The 25,116-nt window shown below is 40.1% G+C and overlaps 4 protein-coding genes and 1 pseudogene across 4 annotated transcripts; 2 read left to right on the top strand and 3 right to left on the bottom strand.

Annotated features, from left to right (window-relative positions):
- Nucleotides 1-1,010: 1,010 nt before the first annotated feature.
- Nucleotides 1,011-12,625, bottom strand: nprl3 (NPR3-like, GATOR1 complex subunit). Its single transcript, XM_046416033.1, is given in 16 exon segments — nt 1,011-1,343; nt 2,272-2,464; nt 2,557-2,665; nt 2,667-2,728; nt 2,731-2,746; nt 3,283-3,412; nt 3,691-3,797; nt 4,171-4,327; nt 5,778-5,915; nt 6,026-6,107; nt 6,263-6,416; nt 7,627-7,701; nt 8,996-9,128; nt 9,903-9,941; nt 11,449-11,518; nt 12,164-12,625. Coding segments are annotated over 16 exon segments (1,827 nt in total). The 5' UTR covers nt 12,360-12,625; the 3' UTR covers nt 1,011-1,177.
- A 1,497-nt stretch (nt 12,626-14,122) lies between these two features.
- LOC124073640 (hemoglobin subunit beta-A) lies at nt 14,123-14,937 on the bottom strand. Its single transcript, XM_046416009.1, has 3 exons — nt 14,771-14,937; nt 14,464-14,686; nt 14,123-14,356 (listed from the first exon to the last, which is right to left on the bottom strand). The coding sequence occupies exons 1-3, from the start codon at nt 14,860-14,862 to the stop codon at nt 14,228-14,230; spliced, it is 444 nt and encodes a 147-aa protein (XP_046271965.1). The 5' UTR covers nt 14,863-14,937; the 3' UTR covers nt 14,123-14,227.
- A 916-nt stretch (nt 14,938-15,853) lies between these two features.
- On the top strand, nt 15,854-16,750 carry LOC124073644 (hemoglobin subunit alpha-A). The gene is made up of 3 exons (XM_046416014.1): nt 15,854-16,014; nt 16,109-16,316; nt 16,509-16,750. The coding sequence occupies exons 1-3, from the start codon at nt 15,920-15,922 to the stop codon at nt 16,635-16,637; spliced, it is 432 nt and encodes a 143-aa protein (XP_046271970.1). The 5' UTR covers nt 15,854-15,919; the 3' UTR covers nt 16,638-16,750.
- Nucleotides 16,751-18,200: 1,450 nt separating this feature from the next.
- Nucleotides 18,201-19,191, top strand: LOC124073646 (annotated as a pseudogene).
- Nucleotides 19,192-19,869: 678 nt separating this feature from the next.
- LOC124073645 (hemoglobin subunit alpha-1-like) lies at nt 19,870-21,439 on the bottom strand. Its single transcript, XM_046416015.1, has 3 exons — nt 21,279-21,439; nt 20,963-21,170; nt 19,870-20,078 (listed from the first exon to the last, which is right to left on the bottom strand). Exons 1-3 carry the CDS (start codon nt 21,371-21,373, stop codon nt 19,950-19,952), a joined length of 432 nt encoding a protein of 143 aa, XP_046271971.1. The 5' UTR covers nt 21,374-21,439; the 3' UTR covers nt 19,870-19,949.
- Nucleotides 21,440-25,116: the final 3,677 nt, after the last annotated feature.

Here is a 25,116-nt window from a genome sequence, read left to right as displayed (position 1 = left end):
AAGCTGTGTGCCAGGCTCTAGATATACCCCGCTGCTTTGACCGTCGAGACCTAGCCTCAGACCCAGAGGTGTGGCTGGAGAAGGACGCCAACACAAGCCCAGTAGAAGCCCACGATATGGTGCAAGCAACACGCATTGGAATTGAGTCTCATGGGGAATGGGCCAAGAAGCCATGGCGGTTTTATCTTCGTGGGCACCCCTGTGTTAGTGTAGTGAGTAAAGAGGCAGAAAGAGTGTCTGGGAGTGAAACGAACGATTGAATTCCCCCAGATGTGCCGTCTGACACAGGACAGCACAACGTCAAAATGACTTCAGAGGCATATTCCTGAAACTACTCTGGCATCTTTTTGGTTTCTGGACTTCACCTTTCAGGCACCATAAAGGCTACTTCTACACTACTTGTTAAACATATGAAATGAATACTTTTGGAAATTATTCCATTGTATTTTTATAATTTTGTAGTTATTAGACAGTCAGGATGGGAGGATATGTTCCATTACTGGTTGATGTCTTAATTCTGCAATAAATGAGAAAATATTTCTCATTTTGTAAGCTACTGCTTATGTTGACACAGTGCTTTATGTTACTGATGCAAAGCTGCAGTGGAAAGTAACAGATCAGAACTTACAGCAGCCAGAATATCAAGTTATCCTCACCTATTAAAAAATCAGTTCTGAAATGTACCTGTACTCATTCTGAGTCTTTTTTTTGCTCCATCTGTGTTGTTTCCACAAATGTGGAAGTGGCTCAGTGATTTCACAGATGTTTGGACGCTCTACTCCCCTCAAAGCAAAAACAGCCTGTCTGATGTTTAGAGTCTTCCCTTTCTTGCCGTCTTTCTCTCCCCTCCTCTGGGATTCCTGAGGAGAGGTAGCTGGAGGTCTGGAATGATCATTACTCCGTGTGCCCCTCTCTGGTCAGCACAGATGATCTAACACATCTGGTGCAAGGTAAGATGAAGTTAAACCTCCTCCCAGTCATTCAAGTGTAAACACTTGAAGCATTACGCTTATGTACAAAATAATTTAATATTGTAAACAAACAATGGCTCAAAGGGGAAAAAAACACATCCATATTTTGTAAATCTGGACACATTCATGCAATCGTGTTCATTTAAAATCATCACTGAGCACTTAGCTGTGAGCACAGCAGGCTATTAATCCTTCTCAAACTGTCTCTACTCCATGGGCGACTGAAAGATTGAGATAATGGGATCCTCATGGTTGGTCACCACAAGGACACTTCGGAACTTGTCAAACAGCGTCTTGAGCTGCGAGCGCCTCATGTTCTCATTGTACATAATCTCTTCCAGGTGATGATGTCCCCGGAAATAGTGAAGCAGCCTGGAGACAATCAACACAACAGGCAGACAAACAGGTTGAGAAAGCATCAGCTGTGTAAATCAACCATGAGACAAGAGTTCTGCAGATATTTTCTATTTTATTATTTTTTTTTAATTTCTGTAAATATCCTGTTGATGTATCCAAAAAAGGGGATACATATCCCCATAAATATATGTTTTTTACTTTGTATATCTTTTTTACTCGACCTACCTGCACTTTTATTTTAAATCTATCTATTCTTGTGCTGCTGTGACAATGTGAATTTCCCCAGTGTGTGACTAATAAAAGCAATCTTATCTTATTTTCAATATGTGCAGCTGGCAAGCTCTCCAAACAATATTTTCCACTTAAATGTCTCAATAATCTGTGAAAGCAAAGAATATAACTTTAACTTACAAACCAATGCACAAATAACTTCTTATTCCTAACAAGACTTGATTAGTGACACTAAAACTTATCCTAGCTGTTAAGGTAACTTTCAACTGTAAGATAACAGCGATCATTTAGTGAACAGGAAGTCACACTGTGAGAGACGGGTCTGATAAAGTCTGTGTCAGAGAGTGGATATTAGTTTGAGGCTTGTCTGATTGTGAGATGAATGCGTGGTGAATGTCAACACTGATGTAAACAGTGAGAAAAAAAGCATATGAAAGCAGAGACGCATGCTAAGCTCACTTCTTTCACCTGCACCGCTTTGTGCATGTTTTAAAAATGCAGCACAACCAGGAACAACTGTGGCCACGTCTCACAGTGTAATGTAGGACCACTGTTTTAGATTGAGGACTCAAGATTTTACCATGTTTCTCTCACGACTGTCATTTTCATTTCTGACACCCCAAAACAATGTAAAGAGCTGAGAAATATTTAATGCACCAAAAAAAAGCACAGAATATGCACTTAGGCTTTCTGTATAGGCAGACTTAATTACCTGGCAAACATACGCAGATCCTCTGGATTTTGTGCAGCAGGGATGTTAAGAATAACCTGCCTCTCGTGCTCTGACAGGCTGGCGAGTAGCGTCTCCGTCATCCTCTTGTTGAGCGGAGAGTCCCCGCCAGGCAGTAGCTCTGCACTGGAGTTGTCCATACTGGGACTAGTGAGGGTCATGTCATCACTGCTGGCTATAGACGGGAAGCAGACAGATGATCAGAGACTGTCTGTTACCCTGTCATACCTCTAAGTTGAGCAGAGGAGAGAGATGAGGGGGACATACTTGGGGAACCGAAGCTGAGAGCACTAGGGGTGCTGAGACTGCGGCCTCCCACTCGGGCAGCCAGTGGAGGGTCTTCATCCCTCGAGCCGGGCTCATCCTCGCTGGGCGGGTACCAACAGGCAGACATACGTGTGCAGCTGGATCAGCAAGCGCCGCTGGAGCATCCACACCACATCTGGATCAGCTGGGCCTGGTCAGGAGCAGAGCAGCACACAGCTCAGCACGGGATAAACATTTAACAAGTGAAGCTGAACGCGCTCATGACCCAGCTACCCTCCGGGTAGCATACAAACTCAAAAATAGAGCCAAAAGAAAGAGCCATGGCTCGATCTTGTTCTCATGAAAAATGAAGGCTGCAGACGTTAGAACTGATGTCCCTTTGCCATTTATAATTCATCACCAGTGCTCAAGCCGCTCTACCAAAACAAGGTGGGTTGGAGGGCAACGCCAGATGGTTCTGTTCTCACAATACAATATCTAAATTTACAGTAACCCAACTTAAACCAGGGATTCACCAGGAAACCATCATTTCGCTTTTGTTTGCTTTTCATTTATACACAAATATCTGTTTTTCTACGGTTTGTGAAATGTCCACAGTTGTTTTCAAATAAGTTTTTCAGATGAAAACTCATTTCTTCTGCGATGTTTGAGTTGTTATTGTTCTTTCTGGGGGACAAAAGGAGACGGGAATGGTACTGTACATTTGTACCCGGTCAACAGTCCTACCTCCTGTGCAGGAGCTTCCAGGGGGTTTCTGAACTCGGCCAGTGAGACAGGCAGTGAGAACTTGGCCAACATAGAGGGCAGATCATGACCAGGAAACTGCTGGGCAAACTGCTCAGCCAGTGATGAGTATCTATCCAAAAAGAGATGGGACATATTAATCAGAAAGAGAGAGAGCTTTTACAAAATCTTTTTGGACTTTAAAGGCTATGACAAGCGCTGCCAATTCCGTCTTAACACACTTTATATTGATACAGGCTACAGTACAGGCTTCAGGAATATGACTTTAATAAGTATAAAGATGTGTTTTCAAGGCCTGTATATATTATGCAATAGTGAGGATGGGGCTCAGAAATATTAACTCCACAGTAATCACTACAGCCAAATGGATTAGATCGCATGAACACTCACAGGCAGATGTTGGCATGAGGAGACAGCATGTAGACGTTGTTCTCACACAGTGGGTAGATGATGATCGCTTTGCCCCAGTAAACCAAATGAGCAGCAATTTGAAAGATCTAAGGGGGAGCATTAACAGAAAATGATGTGAAATAAGAGTAAACAACAAAGTAATTTGCATTTATAGAAGGAAGATTAGTGAAGTTTTACTCAGATTTGCCTTGAATTTACACGTAGTGTCCAATAGATGGCAGTAAGACATAATTAGCAAATAAACCTCTCAGGGTAAACAACTTTTACTATACAATCATTGCCTTTTGTGTTTTGCATTTAAATGAAAAAGGCTTCAAAATACAGTACAAACACCAAAGTGAATGAGCTTAACCTTTGTCTGCTGTTATGAATGAATGTCTTTAATACTGAAAAAGTGCATTTTGAGGTGAGAGAATGGCATCTGGTGTTGTGAAGCGTGGCGGTGCGACTGTTCTGCACCTGAAGCAAGGCCAGGTCAGCATCCTGTGCGAGCTGCTGCAGGTTTTTCACCGCTGAGCAGGTTTTGATGAGACGCACCATTGCAGGCGAGCAGTCAAGAGGAAGCTGGCTCAGCAGCGTCTTCTCGCTTTCCAGCAGCAGCAGGGCATGATAAGGTCTGAGGGATCAAACAACACCAGATACAAACAATGAACCGACAGAACTATTCTTTCAAGATCAAGACTGCTTCCTCAACAGAAGCTAGGAAGTATCAGTCCATACATGTACAGATTAACTGTCTATCTGAGAACACAAACAAACCATTCTGATCAATTAAAAATGAAATAACACAGCTGTTATTATTTCATAATTTAAATACATCTGCACAAATTTCACCTTTGTATGATTTTCTCAGCTTCAAAAGACAGAAATAAAACAAGAAGCAGAAGGTTACAATGATGAGAATCTGATGTAAGTACACTGAACTGACAATAGGTGGCACTGTGGCCCACAGAAAACCTTTCATGGTTTCTTTAGATGGTTTACAAAATGAGTCAGTACTGAAGCTCACAAAAAACACAGCCCTTAATCAGCGGTTGCACCCACAAAACTCTTTCAGTGAAGAACTGATGGGAGTTGGACTCTCAGATTAAGTACACTTACTCAAGTACTGTACTAAGGCACAAATATTTATGGGGTAATTTCATTTTATATTTCACTACACCACTCAGAGGCAAAACTGTACTTTTTCTCCACTACATTTGTCTGACAACTTTATTTACTTAATTTTTTTTCAGATGAACTAAAGAATTAAGTGTTCCTCTGTGTGTTGAGAAAATTCTCCTCATTCTTAGTTCTTCTGAGATAAATTAACTGTTTTTTTTTTTGTTTGTTTTAAAAAAAAACAACTCTTAGATTAGCTGGAAAATGCATCACCACAAAGCTGAATACAGGACTGATTTTCTGAGCTCATGAAAAGTTATTCATATTAATAAAAAAAAAACATAATATATAAGAGCAAAACACTGACAATTTTTTCTGTATAATGAGATTTTTACATTTGAAACTTGAAATATATTTTCCTACAATATTTACATACACTATATGGACAAAAGGATTGGGACAGTTGACCATCACACCAACAGGGACTTTAATGACACTACATTCTAAATACACAGCTTTGCAGCTATAACAGCTTCCACTCTTTCCATGACTTTACACAAGATTTTGTAGTGTTTCTGTGGGAAGTTTTGCCCATTCACGCAATGCAATAAATTAACATGTTTATGTGTATATATACACATGTTAGATATTAGAATAACATTTAAAATGTTGTTTGAAAAACACTTTCTCTGTAATAACACTTGTGATTACAGGCCTCACATGAGTTTACACTTTGAGAAGAGCTCCAAGTATCTGTTACAGTCAGCGACTGCTGACTGGGGAGCTGCCAAGAGTGTAATTTTAGAAGTTTCGACACACATAATCGTGTAGAAGCAGGCGTCTTCCCATGTGATTTAATAAACAAGTTACTCTGCTGATATACTGCTAGCAAAATAAGAGGTTATAGTGAAGTACAAGACACTCAAAATAAAAACAAACACTGCACAGAAAAGTCAAAAACACACCTTATAGCCTTAAGGCTGCACTCTAAAGCCTCGGGGGGGATATAGTTGCCGCCAATCCTGTGGATCTTGTGTGGTAAACAGAAGCTCACCTCAAGCCAGTTGTTAATATGTAGTCGCACCACACCAGTTGTACAAAGGCTGCAAAAACAGTTCATATTCAGCTGTATGGACAACACACACTCAGTATGGAAGAAAAGAAGGAAATAAGAAAACAAAAATAAGAATGCATAATGTGTTTAATCACACACCTGTCATACGCCTCCTTCAGGTCTCTGGCCAGCTTACATTTGGGAAGAATTTGTCTAAATGGAGACTGGGGGCTTCCATCCGCTTACACCAGGAAAGATAGAAAACCATGTTAAAATATACATCAGATCTACTTCACATATTTTTCAATAACAAATATGTCATTCTGTACAATGGATTCTATGAAATTCTACAGTAAATTGTTCTTAAATGTGAGGGGCGGCACGTTTGTATCTCACTCTCAGTCATGGTAGTGATCTCATCCTGGACAGCCAGCATCAGTTTGGCCTCTCTGGTCAGGTACTGGCAGCGCCGCTCCTCGTGCTGCAGGGCTATCGCTATGCGGCGAGACAGGTTGTGCATGCAGCTGATGACAGACGGGTCAGCATTCGCCTGTAGACGCCAGAGATGAGAGAAAGACACTTTTTAAAAAGTATAAGTTTTAGTAAACCTAGGTAGTACAATTATAACATTTGTGCTTTAATTTGTAGCTCAGGTAACATTGGTGTGAAACTCCAAATCATCAACCTGTTAGCTTTTAAAACTGTCAGATGTGCATGTGCTTTTATTATTCCAATGCACTCCTTTATGTGAGCTAAAGGTCTTAGCCTGTTTTTACACATTTAAAAACTTTAAAAATTAGGAATGTGGCACGCAACTAAAATTACACTCTAGATATCCAAGTATGTATTTAATACAGAACGCTTGTGATTTCTCTGTTTTTAAGATATTTAGCCGAGGTCAGTTTTTTTTAAGTTGTTCCTGTACAATCATCACATATAATGCGATCAATCCTATAAGCCTTTAATAAATCTTCTCAATATAAAGTTTAGCTTTTATTAAGATTGTGTCTGAAAGGTTTTGCTTCATCTTTGTTGTATTTCTGATGTTTAGTGGTGGTGTTGCATTACACTGACAAATATTTCTAATATTCTGTTGTCCTCAGAATGAGGGACAAAATACACAAAAATGTCAACTCTTGGCCTTGCGACCACAAACAATAATATTCCCAAACATGTATAATGATATAAAATTTGAACACATGTAAACTGTGAATGCATTAAAAATTTAACGCTTAAATCTTGTGAAATTTATCATAAAATACTATTAGTACTAAAATTATGAATACATATTAAAATAATTCTTATGGAAATTTCCAGCCTACAGATATCACAGTTGCTGGGCGGATATCATTGACAAAACATGACTGAGCACTTCTCGCCCTGTCTCAGCTATACTTGGACATACTGGGTACCGTGACTCAGCATGGGCAGGAACAGGCTGCGCCTCGCTGAGAAAGTTGATTAAGCATAATAAGCTGGCCCCTCCTCCCTTTGAGTTCCCATGCCCTCACAGATAGAGCATACTCACATATTATCACTCACACACACACATCTCTCATTCACAGAACACACTGATTAACAGAACACAACGTGCTCCACCCACAGCCAACACATTTAATGGCACCATCATAAACATGAAGATATAAGGTTAATTTGTAGTATTAATATCACCATTCACACACAACTTTTTTTTCAGCTGGTAGAGCAAAAAAGCAAAACAATTCCAATTTCAAATCTAAATAATAAGAATCTTGTCATACCCTTAGTGCAAACACCACATTGAACAAGATCATCGTAGGCATTTCTCTCTTGGGCGAAGGATCGGTCTTAGAAACCTGCACAGAAAGAACAACATTTTTTCATACTATTGAAAAAAATGTAGATCAACATTGTTTATATGTCAACGCTAAACCTAAATCAACCTGACATGGCAGCTCACTGCTCCTGTGTGTTTCATTGCATGTTGCATGTGTGTGTTCAATGCAGAGAAGAATTTCGGTGTATGTAAAAATATACTGACAAATAAAGTTTGAATTTGTAGTTTTTGAAGTTGAACTTTAAATGTTCAATTCTGAAGTTGTTTCACAGTAGATTTTGTCATATTACATGACAGTAAAACGTAACCTGCTTTTCAAACAGAAGCACCATACATTTATTGTTATTAAACTGTATTATTATTTTAGAAAAAATATGTTATTGTATTGTTTTGCATGTTCTTCTCAGTGTCTCCATCCCCCATGAAACACACTATATGGACAAAAGTAGTGGGACAGCTGACAATTACACCAACAGGTACTTTGACATTGCATTCTGAATACACAGACAGCTTTGCAGCTATAACAGCTTCCACTCTTCTAGGAAGGCTTTACATAAGATTCTGGAGTATTTCTGTGGGAGGTTTTGCCCATTCATGCAGTAGAGCATTTGTCAGTCACTGATGTTGGAATAAAAGTCCTGGCTCAAAATCTCCGTTCCAGTTCATCCCAAAGGTGTTGGACGGGATTGAGGTCAAGGCTCTGTGTAGACCAGTCGAGTTCTTCCACACCAAACTCATCCAACCATATCTTTATGGACTCTCCTTTGCGCACAGGAATAGAAAAGGTCCTTCCCCAAACTGTTGCCACAAAGTTGGAAGCATAGCATTGTCCAAAATGTCTTGGTATGCTGAAGCATTAAGATTTAAGAGCCTAACCTCTGAAAACCAGCCCGGTAAAGAGATGTGTCTGGATACTTTTGTCTATATAGTGTACCTTCATGTTAGTAACACAGACAACAAAACCATCAAACAGACAGTAGGGGGCACTGCTGTAGTTAAGACTAATCTGCCTAAGTTAAAAGCCTACATACATTAATATTATACACATTACATATGCACGTTAATATCATAATGACAAAAACAGAATTCAGGAAAGAACTTCTTGCAGCTACAGAAAAAAGCCACGCCTACTAATTAAAACTCTTCAAAATGGTGATTCTTCAGACAATATATTATCCTCATTTTGTTGTGCTGCTACACAGTGCCTCTACAATCACTTTCTCTTTTCTCTTAAACAGCAGATTCAACAGATGCCTCAGTGACTTGGACTTTAGATGAAATGCATTTTTAGCAGGAGCCATTTTGTTCCTTACCTGTATGATAGGGGGATGCTGAAGGAGAGTGGGGTGACCCACAAATCGAACATTGTCTATCTTCAGTTCAAACTTCTTCCCACACATGTCAGATTTGGTGGCCAGAATGGTGGCCAGAATGATGTCGGAGAACCTTTAAGAAGGAAGCACAGACTCGATGACAAGACTCAGTGAGGAAAGCAAGCAGGATAGGATGAGAGGTTACAGCAGTGGGACAAGTTAAGAGAGTTTAAATTAGCTTTGTTTGTTTTTTTTTTCCCCTCACAGTCCTGTCTATAGGAGGTGTTGTGTTAATCAGATGCATCTGCCTGTAATGTAATTCATCAATGAGAGCACACATTAAAAAGCTTGTGTGGCTACTGGAGAGGAGAGAAAGAGGAAGAGGCCTCTTTGTAGAAACAGTGAAGTCGCTGTGTGAATGAAAAATGTGAAAGACTCATGCTGGTTTGACTTAAGTAACTCATGCTGCGATCAGAGGGATAAAAAAAAAAAAATCAAAGCACTTACTTCCAGAAATGAATTAAACACACTATAAACTTACCCCACCAACACAATTTGAAAAGAATGTGTTGCAGTTGCTTTATTGTAAGTTGCATTTGATTTGCATCGTGTTCTATAACGCTGAGAACTACATGACAGAGGTAATATAACGGCTACGAATTAAAACTTTAATGAACTTAAGCATCTTTCTTTTCAAAAACACACACAGTACTGAGGAGAGCAAAGCCAACACCCTGAATTAACCAAAGTACTGATTCCCTGGATCTGCTACTGATAAATTACAAAGATTTTTACTGAGATTGGGGTTGGGGATCCATAAAGGACACAAAACAGGAAAGAAGGGGATTAAAAAAAGACAGGGGTGATCTAAGCGGAGGAAAGGTGGTTTAGAATGACTTGGTCTTACCCTGCTACCAACTGTTCGTCAGTTAGTGGAGATTGTTCTCTGAAATGGGAATTGGGCCCGTAAAAAAAAAGAAGAAAAAAAGCAAACAAAAAAGAAAATGCAACACACAGTTGGGCTGAATACATAAAATGGACATCAAAACAACCCGAACAAACATGTGATATTGTGCTGTGAGAATGCTGTTCTGCACTTCTACTGAAGCAAAGCACCAGTTCGCCCTGACTGAGTCTTGATGTCGTTAATGTTGGAAAAAGGACCATCTCAGATTAGCTTAAAACTGTCATTAAGACAACTAAAATTTTTAAACTGATATAAAGGTAGTGCACCACATCAAACTGTTCAAATGCAGCGCCAGGTTCTCAACCAAGACAAAGATCACAGGTCATACAACAAATTATACTCATTAACTCTGGCTCCCCGTGTCACCTAGAGTTCCTTATAAAGTCAAATTTCACAAGCCTCTGTGTTACATTTTTTTTAAAAGAAAAACCTGAGGTACATACTACAAAAGGCTTTTAGAAGAAAAAGATCTGTGATTGTTTTATATAATTTTGTCTGGTGGACAGCGTTAATAAGAGTTTAAATGATCACATGTAGCTGCTTCTTACAGCACTTTGATCAAAGTAATCATTGACCAGCATTGTCATCCAAAAAGCACAACAAAACGATGTACAAAACGAAAAGCGTTTGGAAAAAACACACTACACTGAAAGGTTCTCACTGTACAACATGTTTGTATTTTTCAGAAAAAGACATCATCTTCGAATGTGCAAACAGAGAGGAATTTGAGTGGCTGCAAATTCTGTTCATGTTTCATGCAATGCCAGGTGCATGCAGGAGAGCTCATGAACTGTCCGAGATAAAAGATTTGTGGCTTTTTTTTTTTTTCTCACTTACAGTATCTCAGTGATTACATTTATTCTCATGTGGCTCATTGCCAGCACAGTTTAAACCATAAACATCAGATGGACATTAGTTTAATATACTTTAACAAATACACCACACATTTTCACACATGGTGTAGCGATTGGGGACTCATTTGAGCATTGCTGAACTTGACTATTGTCATATATGCTGCGTTCATGTACAGCAGTTAGAGAGACCATGAAATGATGCAGCTCTGGCAGCACAGAGTTTCCGTATCTATGGCCAATTCTTAATCTGTAATCTTATCATTTTCTATCTGACAACATTTATGTTGGGCTTAGAAAATGCCTAATCTGATTTAACAATGCATTTTATTTTTAGTATATTTATTTAAAGGATGTAGTGTTTTATTTTTTCACTATGGGAGGAAACAAACACAAGGTCATCTGAAATGGAGGTTTACAGACTCATTTCTCACTCCTCAGTTACTCTTGAAAAACAACAAACAAAAACACAATGAGGATTTGAAAGGATGAACGAACATCCAATCCAACGAGGAGGAAAACCCTAATGAGAGTGGCTCATGCAAATCTAAGAACTGGCTGAGTGTCCACCTACAATCAGTTTCCCTATAACAGATTTGTAAAACCATTAATATTAAAAGAAGACCAGAAAATACCTTGAATCACCATCCTGATCTTCAAGCCCATCCCCGGCTGTGTTCAGTACATAGGGACTGCGTTGTTTTGCTTGTGGACAGAAATAATAGTTCACATGATTCTTGATGCCAGTTAGGGGAAAAAAACAACAACATTATTTCCAGATTCAGTCTAATTAAGAGCCACAACAATCAAGATGTTCAAACAACAACCCGAATGTATCAGAGAGGTGGTACACTGAAAAGTTTGTTGCTGTCAAGGGACTAACTTCATATGTGACAACTGTTTGCCATTTTGGGCATCCGTCAATTTTCCATCCAGAATACAGCCGCCACGAAAACTAGCTTACCTGAAAATTATAATCATGCATCAGACATACTGCTGGTTTGTATTCAACTACTTCCTTGATAACTGGGTTTTCGGGACGTGGACAAAATAATAAGTGCAACACACCAAATTCATCAACATATGCAATACTAGGCTCAAACAATCACAACGACAAATGGCAAAAGAGGAAGCTAACTATAACCTTGGAATTATAGAAGTGAAATAACATTATATCATGGAGAGGCTATACTGAACTGCATTTGTTGCCGTGTTTATTACTTTATCCAGCCTATTACGCCAAAGTGAGACTCTGGAGTTATGGGTTTCCCACAATAAAGAACAACTAGCGTTAGCATTGCGTGGTACACTGTGAATCTTTAATGAACGCCAATGCTAACTTTTTCCTACCTGCAAGAGATGACGGACATTCAGCCTCTCTTTGGAAGGGGTATCGAAAAAGTAGTTTGTTTCCTCGGCTGCCAGAGCTAACCAGTATGACGCTAATGGGGCTTGTTTTATCGCCAGTTATGTAAATGTTATTTTGTGACTGGCTGTACATTGATTTTCGGTCATCTGGTAACCCGGCTACTGGGTTGAACGTCATGTTAGCATTCTAGCTAACTTCACGTTAGCTACGACACAATAAAGTCGGTCGCGAGCTGTAGCTACGACCTGACAGTGAACGCTGGGTTGTGGCAGGCGAGGCTGGTCTTCATGTACGCCATAAACAAACACCGACTCAGGAAAAAAATAACAGTTTAACTGTTTTACACTTGCAGGCCTGGTCATTCAGTCCTATTTGCTCCCATGCACCGCCGCGATTGTTTTGTGTCACATGGAAAAACGTTCGGCTAGAACAGGGAAGGCGGTAGTAGGTTCCCACAACCTCAACAACAGGCAACAGATTCCTTTATACCAGTTTGCATGTGTCTACCTGGCTGCCATCAGAGTATTTGGCAGCGTTGCACCGAAACTGTTCAACAATTCAAATATACTACGTATCAAAAGATCTATAAACATGATTGACCCTTCATGATGCATATTTTCCAGGGTTCCAGATTTGCCGATTTTTGTGATCGTGGAAGCATTCAGGTTGCATAGTGGATGATTTAGTTATTTTTGATTCAATTATTGTTATTGCGGAAATAAATACCCCTGACCTATCAGGACAATGCACATTACGCAAGGATCCCAAAGTCACTGATTTAATCTAATTTAAATGTGTTTGGTTTTCAGTCACTGGAGCGGCACCACGCAATCCATGTAAAAAATTAACAGACTTAAAATGAAATAAAATTGTGCATGCACTTCTTTCAGTATTCAACATATGACCGATTTATTTTTTTTCTCCTGTTTTTGTGATGATTATGTGCTCTATGACTACCCTAAATCTACCCTAATGCGCAAACTAAACATAAGTTAATTAAATATCTTTAATTTTTTAGTAAAACATGATAAAACTATCCAATTCATTTGGATTGACCTCTCATAAGTTGACAACATTTCTACAAGTCCGCTCGCCCGCAAGTGATACAGTATTTTCATGCACTGTTATCATTAATTTCAGATGGCCGCACCCTTTTATATCGAATTGCACATTTTAAAGGAGCCGGAGTAACTGGCAAGTACAAAAATACGTTATCCTTCATAAAAATATGTCATACGAAACAATTCAATTCACCACTGACCCGCTCATTTATGAGGTGGGTGTTCTCAAATGTTTAAAGTATGACGATATACAGGAACTGATGATAAACCCCAAATATTGTGTTTGCACGCACATAATATCAGATTCACTGCCGATGTTTGGTCTGATGGGTCTTTAATCAGCTCGCATGGTTTCCTTTTCGCTATTCATAAACTGGAACTGCTCTTTTTTGCATACTTTTGTAGAGTTGTGGTTACAGACTCTCTCCACCTGGTTGCACTCATATTATGAGTTTAATTCATTTATAAAAAGCAAAAAAGAGAAAGAGGGAGAAAACACACCATAAACTAATTTGAATTTTCACAATTTTGAAAATACACACATATGTACGCAAACCTCATTAATTGGGCTCCAGGTTGTGAAGATCAAATCATCATCAAAGTAACAAAAGTGATTATGATGTGGGAATTTAAAGAGGGGATCTAAAGCCCCTTTCATGCAGAGTTCAAAGTATTCTGAAAGAAGAAGAAGAAGAAGAAGAAGAAGTTGTTTGGATGAGCAAAGCAGTGGGTCTCGCCATTTTAGCTGTTTATTTGTTGGCTAAATGTGTCTTATTTGAATTTTTGCTAAACGGTATACTAACTCTGTATTGAGCTGAAACTGAGGCTCTAAAGCAAAGACAATTAAAAAAACTGTTTAAATGACCACATACATACGGATGCAGGCTATTTAATTTGAGCTTTATTTGGTGCATTTGGTAACAGCTTAAAGGCACTTGTAGAACAGATGCACATTATCTGACTGTGACGCGCGTCTCCAGACCCTCAGTGGTACTGTCTGCCCAGAGCAGAGACCACGACAGCCAGGAACTTCTGCCAGGCTTCCTGAGCGTCAGCGGTGAATTGACGTCCGAACTTGGCAGCCACACACACACTGATGCACTCAGCGAGGAGCTACAACGAGAAGAAGAGCAGGATATCATGAGCACACAGACCAGTGATGTGATGGTGCAGTAGAATAAACTGTGCAGCCATTCGTGAACCTGAGTGTACGTGCATACCCTGAAGTTATCAGGATCCACGTGGAGTTTCTCAGAGTGCTTCACGCTCAGTGCGGTGTAGGCATTCTTGATGTCGTCCAGGTTCTTCACAGCCCTCTCCAGACCACCCATCACGGTCTTGCCGTGCTCGGCCACCTTAGTGTTTCCGAGGATGGCGGCGTTGGTGGAAAGGTTGCCAAATGAAGTGAAGTGTCTCTGAGTCCATGGATACACAATCAGCAGCCTAGAGAGACAGAAATAAAAGTTTCACAAAGAGCCAAGCCAAAAATGAGCCGTGAGCCCACTGGGCCAATAAAAGCAGGTTTACCTGGTGAGAGCCTGGGGTCCGATTTCACCCACATCGATCTTTGACCACAGGGATGTGATGGCGGAACGCTCAGCATCTGTCCACTGGACCATGTTGACTACTTTAAGGTTTTCTCAAGATCTTTTTCAAAGAAATCTTTGATCACGAACCTTCTGCAAATGCCAGCCTGCTGGAGGTTTTTATTAATTACTCAGCGCCACACCTCTCAGCCTAGGAAGCATCTGATTGGACCAGAGACGATGAAATATTGGCTTGTCACCTACAGTGAGTTAGATAGGATCTTTGCCAATATTGGAAAAAAACTGACAGGAACACGTGCCAAAAAGAAATTATGTGACTTAATGTAATATATCGACAAAATAAAATAGTTTGTTATGTGATATGATTTGTGAAAGGTGAAGTTTTGCGTCACTTCATAAAACTTCATTAATCCAGAACTAAAATGTTGAATAATCGTTTCATGTCCGTTAATAACATTCAATTGAAAGTTGACTTCTGACTTTCAGAAAGTTCCTCTTTGTCGTGTTAATTGCTAGAACTCCTTTGTAATTTTTATAGACTATAAGTATAGCTTGATGCTGATTTACTGATTTTGTTATTTCAGAGATATTTGCACCATTTCTTTCCCCCACCAGAACTTTTACTACTCAAAATCTCTTTGGGGACGTCAAAAAAATCGCACAGGAATGTAGAGGAAACCGTCCATAGTTTTACCTAAGTCTGGTTCAAGCGAATTAAACTTAAAATTTCCTATTTTTATTTTTTAGTAGACACAAGTTGTTTTGACTCGAAATTATGAGTAGATATATGAAGACAATTCATTTCGGGTTGTAAAGAATCAGGATCTGCATGCTTACAGACTTCACAGTGTGCATTATCTCTCTCGAGACCATTTATTTATTTGCTGAATAATTTAAAAAAAAATAAATTCTGAAATTTTGTGGTTTAAAATAATTGACTCATCACATCTGAGAACAGGGAGTGGTCACTTTTATCTCAAAAACAGGCTTGGAAACTTTTTTTTCAGAGGTGTGGTGTGATACATGAGGTGTGACGCAGCTTGGTTTGATATAAAAACGAGGCCGTTGACCATCACTTTCACATGAGATTATTTTCTTTCAGTTTAGAAAACTTGGAGAAAAGGCAGTCATGAGTCTTTCCGGAAAAGACAAGTCCATTGTGAAGTCTGTCTGGGACAAAGTAGCCCCCAAGGCCGGCGAGATCGGCGGGGAGGCTCTTGGCAGGTGAGACCCCATTCATTTTATTTTATTATTTTATTTTGTTCATGCTCTTATTCTTTTTATCATTGAGTCTTCTTTATTTCCCCTTGTTTGGCAGAATGCTAACTGTATACCCGCAGACCAAGACCTACTTTTCCCACTGGGCTGATCTGAGTCCTGACTCTGCACAGGTGAAAAAGCATGGTGGAGTCATCATGGCGGCTGTTGGAGAAGCCATCGGGAAGATCGATGACCTTGTCTCTGCCGTGTCCAGCCTCAGTGAGCTGCATGCCTTCAAGCTCAGGGTGGATCCCGCCAACTTCAGGGTAAGTTCAGTGAACTAACCATCAATGCGCGTTGTGAGCTGACCTAAATGTATAGCCTACATGGTATTAAAACCGGGTCATCATTAGTTGAGAAGTCATATGTAGTCTAATTTCTGGGAGAGAGAAAGAGAGGTGTTTTTCCCCTTGTTTCTGACTTGAACTTAAGTGTATGTCTTTCTTGCACAACCGCAGATTCTGGCCCATAACATCCTCTTGGTTTTGGCCATGTACTTGCCTGGAGACTTCACTCCAGAGGTCCACCTCTCCTTCGACAAGTTCCTGCAGAACCTGGGTCTGGCTCTGTCCGAGAGATACCGCTGAGCTCCAGTGATCCAAAAAGCACCAGCTGCACACGTGCGGCGTGGCGCCCACAACGATGTCAACATCCCTTTTAAATTAACTGTGGGTTAATAAAACAACATGAAGTGTCTAAATGTCCGTCTCTTCTTCTCACTCTGATCACCTCCAACACCACCTGAATTTCTCGGTATATTAAACCTAAACTTTTAAATAGTTGTAATGTCAAAAATAAAATAATAATCTCATATTATGAAATAATATAATATAATATTTAAAATGAAATAAAATAAAAATAAATAAATTTGACAAATTGAAATTGAATTGAATTAAATATTGCTTTTAAAGTAACAGGGTTCTATCAGAGTCATAACTTGCAATCATAATAAAGTGTAATATATTATGTTATACTTTACTTTATATATACTTTATTAATATTATTATACAATATATAATAAGACTCTGATTCTGATTCTAAAAACTAAGACTTCCGGGGACCACTTCCCTAAATAATTGACAGAAGGTAAATCGCTGAATGAACGAATAAGGCGGCAGTGACAGGATGGCGACCACCAGATGGCGCTGTAAAGCTCACCAGTGAAAACAGCTGTATAACAGCCATGAATGATGTTAAACTTACACCACCGCTTTGATCGTTGTGATAGTCGGCCTGTTTAGATTGCTATCTTATAATAAATGAATACATTCAAATAAGTAAATACTGGTTTCGTAAGATCAGTTGGTTTATCCCTCGGAGAAACATGAACATGGCGGCTGATGATGAAGGAGCTGTCCGAGGTTCTGGCTGACCAACGGGGCCTGTGTTGGAGCTTTCGTGCTCCTGTTGGTACACTTAACATTTAGTCTGCTTGTCAGCTCCCCTCACTGCCCAGTCTTGAGTAGCTACATCTTCTTTTAATATGCAGAGATGTGGCACAGTCAGCAAGATGGTCCCATGAAACAGAAAGAGAGCTGGGAGCTGTGTCGCGTTACTTCTGAGTTATTACAATCACGTCAAACGATGCTTGTTTATGATAGGCAAAAATGATTTTTTTGTCAGTATCCTAATTATTGCCTAAAACTCTGCAGGCACGCCACTGTCTGAAAATGGATAGGCTAAAGACAGTTGAAGAGGGACTTTTATCCGTTGTGACACTACAAATATTAGTTTTAATTGGCTGATAATGATTCAGTGTAGCTTCAGAGCGCCCTCTACTGGGTCCATTAGCCTCCTTCCATGTGTGTACTAGATAACTGCTTATTAAATCACCATTAATTTACATTAGGCTCACATTAGACAAGTGGTTACACTTGTGGAGAATATTGTCAAACTGCAGAGTAAAACAGCAGCATAATAGTATTTTAAATGTAAAAATTATCATTTTGAAGCATCTCAGGCACCCAATTCTTAAACAGCTTTACTACTTTTTTGACTGAACATGTAATTCAATACATCCTTTGCTTCTGATCAACAAGTTGATGATGAAATTACAGAGCACAAGCAGCTATATCTCTCCCGCCAGCTTCAGGCACAATCTGAACAGCGCAGATTTCTCCCTCACTTATCGTTTTGGCAAATCCGTAGAGCAGTACTTGGCCAACCCACCGACTTGTTCCGTCCAATCGCATATTTTAAGGAGGAGTGAAACGATTCTCTGCCACTGACCTTCTCACACGAATCGTGAAACAAATCTAGAGAAAATGGTTGAATGGACAGACTTCGAGCGCGCCACCATCCAGGACATTTTCTCCAAGATGGACTCTGAAGACGCGGGACCTGCAGCTCTTTCCAGGTGAAGCGTCGAAAGTCGTTCGCTTTGTCACACAGATTCTATCTAACCCCGGAACATTTGATGTTTCGCCATGTTTCCTCAGGTGTCTGATCGTCTACCCCTGGACTCAGAGGTATTTTGGCACCTTTGGAAACCTCTACAACGCCGCTGCTATCAAATCAAACCCGAAGACTGCAGGGCTGTGAAGAACATGGACAACATTAAGGAGACCTATTCCGAGCTGAGTGTGCTGCACTCCGAGAAACTGCACGTCGACCCTGACAACTTCAGGGTAAACTCGTAGAACTGATGTCAGCATTGTTAAAGTCAACGATTATTGCAAAAACGCCCCAAATCTCACATATTCTGATGCTTTTTCGCGTTGCAGCTGCTGTCTGACTGCCTCACCATTGTGGTTGCTGCAAAGATGGGCAAAGACTTCACTGGTGAGGTGCAGGCAGCCTTCCAGAAGTTCCTGTCCGTGGTGGTGTCCTCCCTGGGACGGCAGTACCACTAGAGAGCTGCAGCCAGAAGACCGTCACACCCATCTAAAAAACTGCATCTAAAAACATTTTCAAAAAGCATATTCAACAGTTTGTGGTGGAAGACGTTTCAATATCGCAGTGTAAAAATAAGAATCATAAAATTTACTTGAGAAAATTAAATTTGTATTTTTTGTAGCTAGTGCATGTAATAATCAAAAATAAAGATGAAAAGATGAAAAATATTTATGCTAACTAGATTCTTACTGTTAGTTAAATGTTTATTTATATGACTGTATTCATGTGTTGAGGTAAATGTTTGCATCTGGCCACCAGTTATAATAAAAAGATAAATAAATAAAATCATATTTCTATGAGAGTCCAACTGAATTTGTCGCATGTAAATTCATAGGCGGAGGAGCCTGTAAATTTACATTCCCGAGGCGACAGGCGAGCGTTAATTCACGCCTTAAATCATCACGAGTCTGGGATACTTGGAGTTATTATTTTTATCTTCATTATAAAAATAACACTAATAATAAGAAGAACAACAACACGTATAACGTAATGCTTGTTACTCAAGTAAAACTTGAACTTGAAAACTCCAATCTTTTTTTAACCTCGATTTTGCAACATGCAGCTTTGACTCAAGGACTATATGGTTTGCTGAACTATATATGGTGCACTTCTTCTCGTAATGGTATAAATAAATTGTTGTTCTTTGCTTTTATGTACTTACAACCTACTTATTTCCTGCATTAACTGTGGTGAATTCAAACAGGTTATTGACCCTGCTTCATAAACAAATGCGTCTTTAGATGAAGAACCCCCTGCACTCTTTGGATTTGGGCCACAGCCTGTCAGTAATGTTGAAATGTCGCTGACACAAGTTATAAATCCTCCACGTCGTTGCAGCCAATCGTGCTGTTGACCTACACTCTGAAACCCTCTTGATCTCCATACCCGCACGACAGAAATCCACTCCACCACACAGTTTCAGTGCATGTGATATTTTATTCATATTTAGACAAACAGAGAATCCCACGCTGCTGTCCGTCCTCTGCTCCCCTCCCGTATGGAGCTTATCGGTATCTCTCAGACAGGCCCCGGGCCACAGCAGCCAGGAACTTGTCCATGGCCACATGGATCTCAGGGGTGAAGTCTGCGGCGAACATGAGGGACAGGACTACAAGGATGTTGTGAGCGAGAATCTGCCAAAAGAGGATGAGAAACCAGACTCGTTAAAATCTAACACTATTTTTCACACTGAAATAGCCTGCTTGTGTTATCATTAACTTCATGATGCGACTTCATTGATTCACTCCACTGTCACAAACAACAACAACATGTGGACAACCTACAAAATAAACCAATCAAATACACCAAACCAATACGTTTTTTTATTGTTATTATATTTTTATGTTGACTACACTACTGTTTTTGTGTAATGCAAGAAAATGATAAAATGAGTGGAAGAAAAAAAGTTTAAACATAAAGTCAAAAGCGATGAGTTTGAGAACATTTCCAAAAAAGAGATGTTTCTCGTTTCTGATGTCTTCTCTCTGATATCAGGCTGTGAAAACAAACACTTGCTTCCACTGACTGTTTTAGGGCAACTGGTTATGTTTTGTAAAACATCTTACATTAATGTTGAGTTCGATGCTTGAGGGAAAACGCCTTGTAGCGAGGCTTTAAGGCCGTTTCACCTCACGTGAACTGCTCTCACTGTTGGTTCGACACGTGCTGCTGGTCATTTCTACTCAAAAGCTCACAAAAACTGATTCTGATCCACCTGTTTGGATTCCTTCACTTTTGATCTCCTGTATCGCCCCCCCCCAAAGAAAAAACCCCCTCCGATAGAAAATTTGCATTTGGACATAATAAAAACACACAAATGTGGCTTTTGAAGCCACAAGATGGCCTAACTGCACATGCGCAGACTGAGTGCAAACACTCCAACTTCAGCAGTCACTAGTCTCCCTTACCTGAGATACAGACCCACATTGCCCACTAATCGTACATCAGGCCCACTCAGCGTGTATACCAAGAGAAACACAATCTGAGAAACACCTGAATGTCTGTCAGTGACGTCTACCTTGAAGTTGGCGGGGTCCACGCGCAGAGTGAAGGCGTGCAGCTCGCTGAGGTTCAGAAGGCCTCCGGTCAGATCGTCGATTTTGGACACAGCGACTCCAAGTCCACCCATGATGGTGCGTCCGTGCTTCTTCACCGGGGCAGAACCGGGGCTCAGATCCTTCCAGTGGGAGAAGTAGGTCTTGGTCTGAGGGTACACCACCAGCATCCTGGGTAATAAATGTGAGTGAGTCGATAAGCGAGTAAATGACAAAAGAAAATGAGCTGGACTTTTAGGAGCAGACATGAGACATGAATCAGTTTGGGGTTATATTTACCTGGACAGGGCATCCGAGCCGATGTCGTCGGCTTTGCCCGACACTTTAGACCAGAAGGCTTTGACGGTGGCCTTGTCCTTAGCAGTGAGACTCATGTTGGCTGCAGATTGGTGGTTGGTTCAAGATGAAATGTCGGGTTGAGCCCAACCCTTGGGGGGTTTTATATATAATACAGGACATGGGCACACCCGGGCCACCTCCAAGATAGGCTGTGTGGCATTTGGACCGGTTCCAAACGATATGTTGCAGTTTGCACGAGATAAAGACAGAAAATACAACAACACCTCACGACGGTTCTGAAGATGAACCTGAAATGTACAACGAAGCCACTAGTTCATCATTGCTTTTCAGATACTTCTTCACTAATAAAACCCAACAAGTTATTTGAATTGATGTGTATTCAAATAACATTTTTAAAAACCCACCACCTGGTGAATTTAAAATAGACAGAGCAGGAAGACTGATAAGGCCTACCCAATAACAAATTCAGCATTTCTAAATTAATCGCTCGATATGTGGGCTTCCCTGTGCTGGTTTAAAAATCCGTTTAGGATTTTGTGCTAAATGAAAAGTAATCTTTGCAAACTTGTTCACAAAATGTACAATCACATCACCCTGAAGTGGCACACTCCTATCAATAACTTTCAATTTGAACCTATAATTCAAAATCTTGCAGACTGAGTAAATTGAAGGATTATTCTTATTATTCTCTCATATTTTTAAAGGGCTTTTCAACCTCATAATGACAGAAACTTATTCTATTAAAACTGTTCATAGTTTCATTGTTTACAGCACATTATCACTTTATTCTTTAATTCACGAAAAGTAAAAATAACTTTTGGTCTAAATCAAAATGCTGTGATGATATTGGATGCTACACGGCGGAAACATCTGGGCTGTCACGGTCTGGGCGTACTGATTTGAAATCTAGTCTCTGCTATTAATTAATATTAAAGGATTTAGTTATCAGTTGGTACCAACGTGAAGACTCGGGGTCATCTGCGGTGAAGTCTGCTGCCAACAGGCCCCAAGCTTATCTGAAGGAGGACCGCCTGGATCCTTCAAAGGGAGGAACCGCCCAGAGGGGAACGAGATAATTTTTTTTTTACAAAATAGCTGAGCAGTTAGACTACATCACGACTGTCGTTTCACTGTGTGAAATTGTAGTTACTGCACTGCATGTTTCATTTGTGCGCTGGAGGAATTTCTTTGAGGTTAAAATTTTCCTGGGCTGCTGGGAGCCACTGATGATTGATTGTTCCACAAATCCAAATGGATTCAGTACTGGCATTGATCCGTTTTCTGTGTTTTTGGTTTTTTACTTGATTTTCTTGATTTTTACTTGATTTTTTTTTTTTTACTTGATTTTTTTTTTTACTTGATTGTTTTATAGCCTACATTTTGGATGAGCGTTGTTGAAGGGAGCATATAGAATCTCACTGACAGAAACTGCTTCAGTGTTGTGCATATGAGTAGTTACTATTTTTCTTTTTTTCTTTTCTTTTGCTTCCAGGCTCACTGTGCGGGCCTTGTGGTATCGATGTGCGCGCTTTTGCTGACTTGGGCTCGCAGGGGTCACATGGGGCGGTAAACCGAGGACAGGGGCGTGGAGCAATGAGCTGTTTGTTTACATGTGGAGACACCGTGACACAGTCAGAAAGCACCACACACGGTGGACTGCACCTTTGCCAGGTAAAACATACAGTCTGCTCAATCATATAGGCTACCAACATGACTGTACCTTATTAGAGTCCTCAGTGTAGGCTACCTGTTTGTAAAACGAGTTTGTGAATCTGGTCGACAGAACCTGTCACGACACTTTCATTAACCCATAAAAACCAACGGTGACACAGGTGTCACAAAAATAAGGGGAACAAAACAGATTATGGACAACAGATTATCAGCTTCATGTGGTCCAACGGATCTGTTTCATATCCCACATAATGTTCCTATAGGAAGAAAAACGGATCTGGGTTCTGTTCTGTTCTGCATGAAACAGACAGAGTAGCAGTCCACTGGTTTCCTCCAATGCACTGACACTGATAGAGAAAATCTGATGTCTCTGCTATATGACGTTAATATCACTGGCGCTGACCCAACCAGCCTCGACGCAGTGATTTGGTTGTTGGCGCAGTTCGTGAAAATTCAAAGCATCTGCAGGAGACCTAAGATGGCCGCCAAACAGGTTCCGTGATACAAAGGCTAACAATAACCTTGTACTTTTTTATCATAAATTAAAAAAAAAATGTTTTCTCATGCCGGTAAATGTTTATATCAGTAATGTCTATAAGAATAAGAATCAGGCGGATTTCAGACACAAATAAAATGCTCACAAACTGTAGCTAACAGTGTATAATGTACGTGTGTGCATACTACATATATTAACCATTACCATAAAAAACAGAATAAGTCTATACCTATTGTTTGTATAGTAGCTGATACAGGGGAAATGTAGCATATTTGTGCTGTTAGGAACAAAACTGACCGCAGCCTGCTTGGCCACAGAATTGAGCTGGAGCGCCCTCTACTGGACTCAGTCGTAACTCCACTCCACCACTCCTCCATGCTCCAGCTGACATGGTCCTCCATTGTAAGAGTATGATCAGATATACAACAAATGAGCTGAGGTAAAACATTGCAGTAACAGTAACCACCAAAGGGCAACTCAAGCCAGCGAATGAACGTGTTGAATTATTGTTGTTCTTCTGGAGTAAAACAAACTGCCTCCCCTTGTGTGTAAGCAGCTTTCATTATTTGTCATCAGCAATTTCATTGTTAACCCTGTATTTTTTTTCCCCCATGACAATAAAGTTCTGTTTTTCAGCATACCTTTAGTCGGCTGCCTTTTACTGCATCTGTGTTCATATACTTGACATTACTGATGAAGACTCAGCATTGCTGCACCATCACCACTCTGTGATTCATCACCAGCAGAACCACAGTCCAGTGTCACGAAGTCGTGGTCTGGTTTGTGGTGAGGGTAATTCTGTATTTGTTTAGACCTTTGGTTGACTCATTTGCCTCCTGGGAAACGCAAATAAAATTTTTGTTCCCACTTTTCCTTCATTTCACCTCTTTAGACAAAGATGCTAGTGGCAAAAATATGACTGAATTTGGAAATTTGTCATTTGGAAACTGAGGACACGAAAGCTTCACATTTCACACCTACTGTGAACAAATAAGTTGACTGAAATTGATGAAGTGCTTTAACATAGTCTCATAAACAGAATAAATCTCCTGCTACATACACCAAAGAGCCACTTGAGTATCTAGAGTACCTCATTAGACTTTGGACAGAATAATTATATGATTACACCTGATTAGCATCTTATTGTCCAACTCGAGCAATCATTACAGTGTGTTTGTTGGGAAATAGACGGACTCCATTTGACTTGAGGGCAACTAGCCATATGCTGTTATATAATTAGAAAGCACAACTGTCCTGTTGTGAAGTGACCCTCCCGAGGAAAGAACCTCACAACACCCACAATCTTTTCAGCACCACAGAGTTAAGGACCTGATGTGCCACAGAGAAAGACTCTGTCCCATCCTGTCAGTCATGAGTCACAACAGAAATTGTGAATGGATAACAGAATAAAGTGAAACATGTGACAATGAGGGAAACACGGATGCTTTTATTCTGTCTATAACATTACAAAATATATAGCAAATTAATTATAAAACATTAAATGGTTTCCACTCATTGTGAACATAGTTGTAGTTCCATTAAGTACCAAAAGGGGTCTTCAAACCTCTGGGCTCAGCCTCTGACTTCCAGTGGAGGGAAATCTTAATGCTTCAGCATACCAAGACATTTTGGACAATGTTATGATGCCAA

Source organism: Scatophagus argus, chromosome 16, assembly GCF_020382885.2.
Source record: "Scatophagus argus isolate fScaArg1 chromosome 16, fScaArg1.pri, whole genome shotgun sequence".
Lineage (NCBI taxonomy): Eukaryota > Metazoa > Chordata > Actinopteri > Scatophagidae > Scatophagus > Scatophagus argus.
Note: the sequence above shows the minus strand (reverse complement) of the source record. Positions and strands in the feature narration are given on the sequence as shown.

Coding starts and splice junctions, on each gene's coding strand:
- LOC124073644 (XM_046416014.1), top strand. CDS start 15,920: ATGAGTCTTTCCGGAAAAGACAAGTCCATTGTGAAGTCTGTCTGGGAC. Junction 16,015..16,108: donor GGCGGGGAGGCTCTTGGCAG/GTGAGACCCCAT, acceptor CTTGTTTGGCAG/AATGCTAACTGTATACCCGC. Junction 16,317..16,508: donor TGGATCCCGCCAACTTCAGG/GTAAGTTCAGTG, acceptor GCACAACCGCAG/ATTCTGGCCCATAACATCCT.
- LOC124073645 (XM_046416015.1), bottom strand. CDS start 21,373: ATGAGTCTCACTGCTAAGGACAAGGCCACCGTCAAAGCCTTCTGGTCT. Junction 21,171..21,278: donor GGCTCGGATGCCCTGTCCAG/GTAAATATAACC, acceptor TTTATTACCCAG/GATGCTGGTGGTGTACCCTC. Junction 20,079..20,962: donor TGGACCCCGCCAACTTCAAG/GTAGACGTCACT, acceptor CTCTTTTGGCAG/ATTCTCGCTCACAACATCCT.
- LOC124073640 (XM_046416009.1), bottom strand. CDS start 14,862: ATGGTCCAGTGGACAGATGCTGAGCGTTCCGCCATCACATCCCTGTGG. Junction 14,687..14,770: donor GGACCCCAGGCTCTCACCAG/GTAAACCTGCTT, acceptor CTGTCTCTCTAG/GCTGCTGATTGTGTATCCAT. Junction 14,357..14,463: donor TGGATCCTGATAACTTCAGG/GTATGCACGTAC, acceptor TTCTCGTTGTAG/CTCCTCGCTGAGTGCATCAG.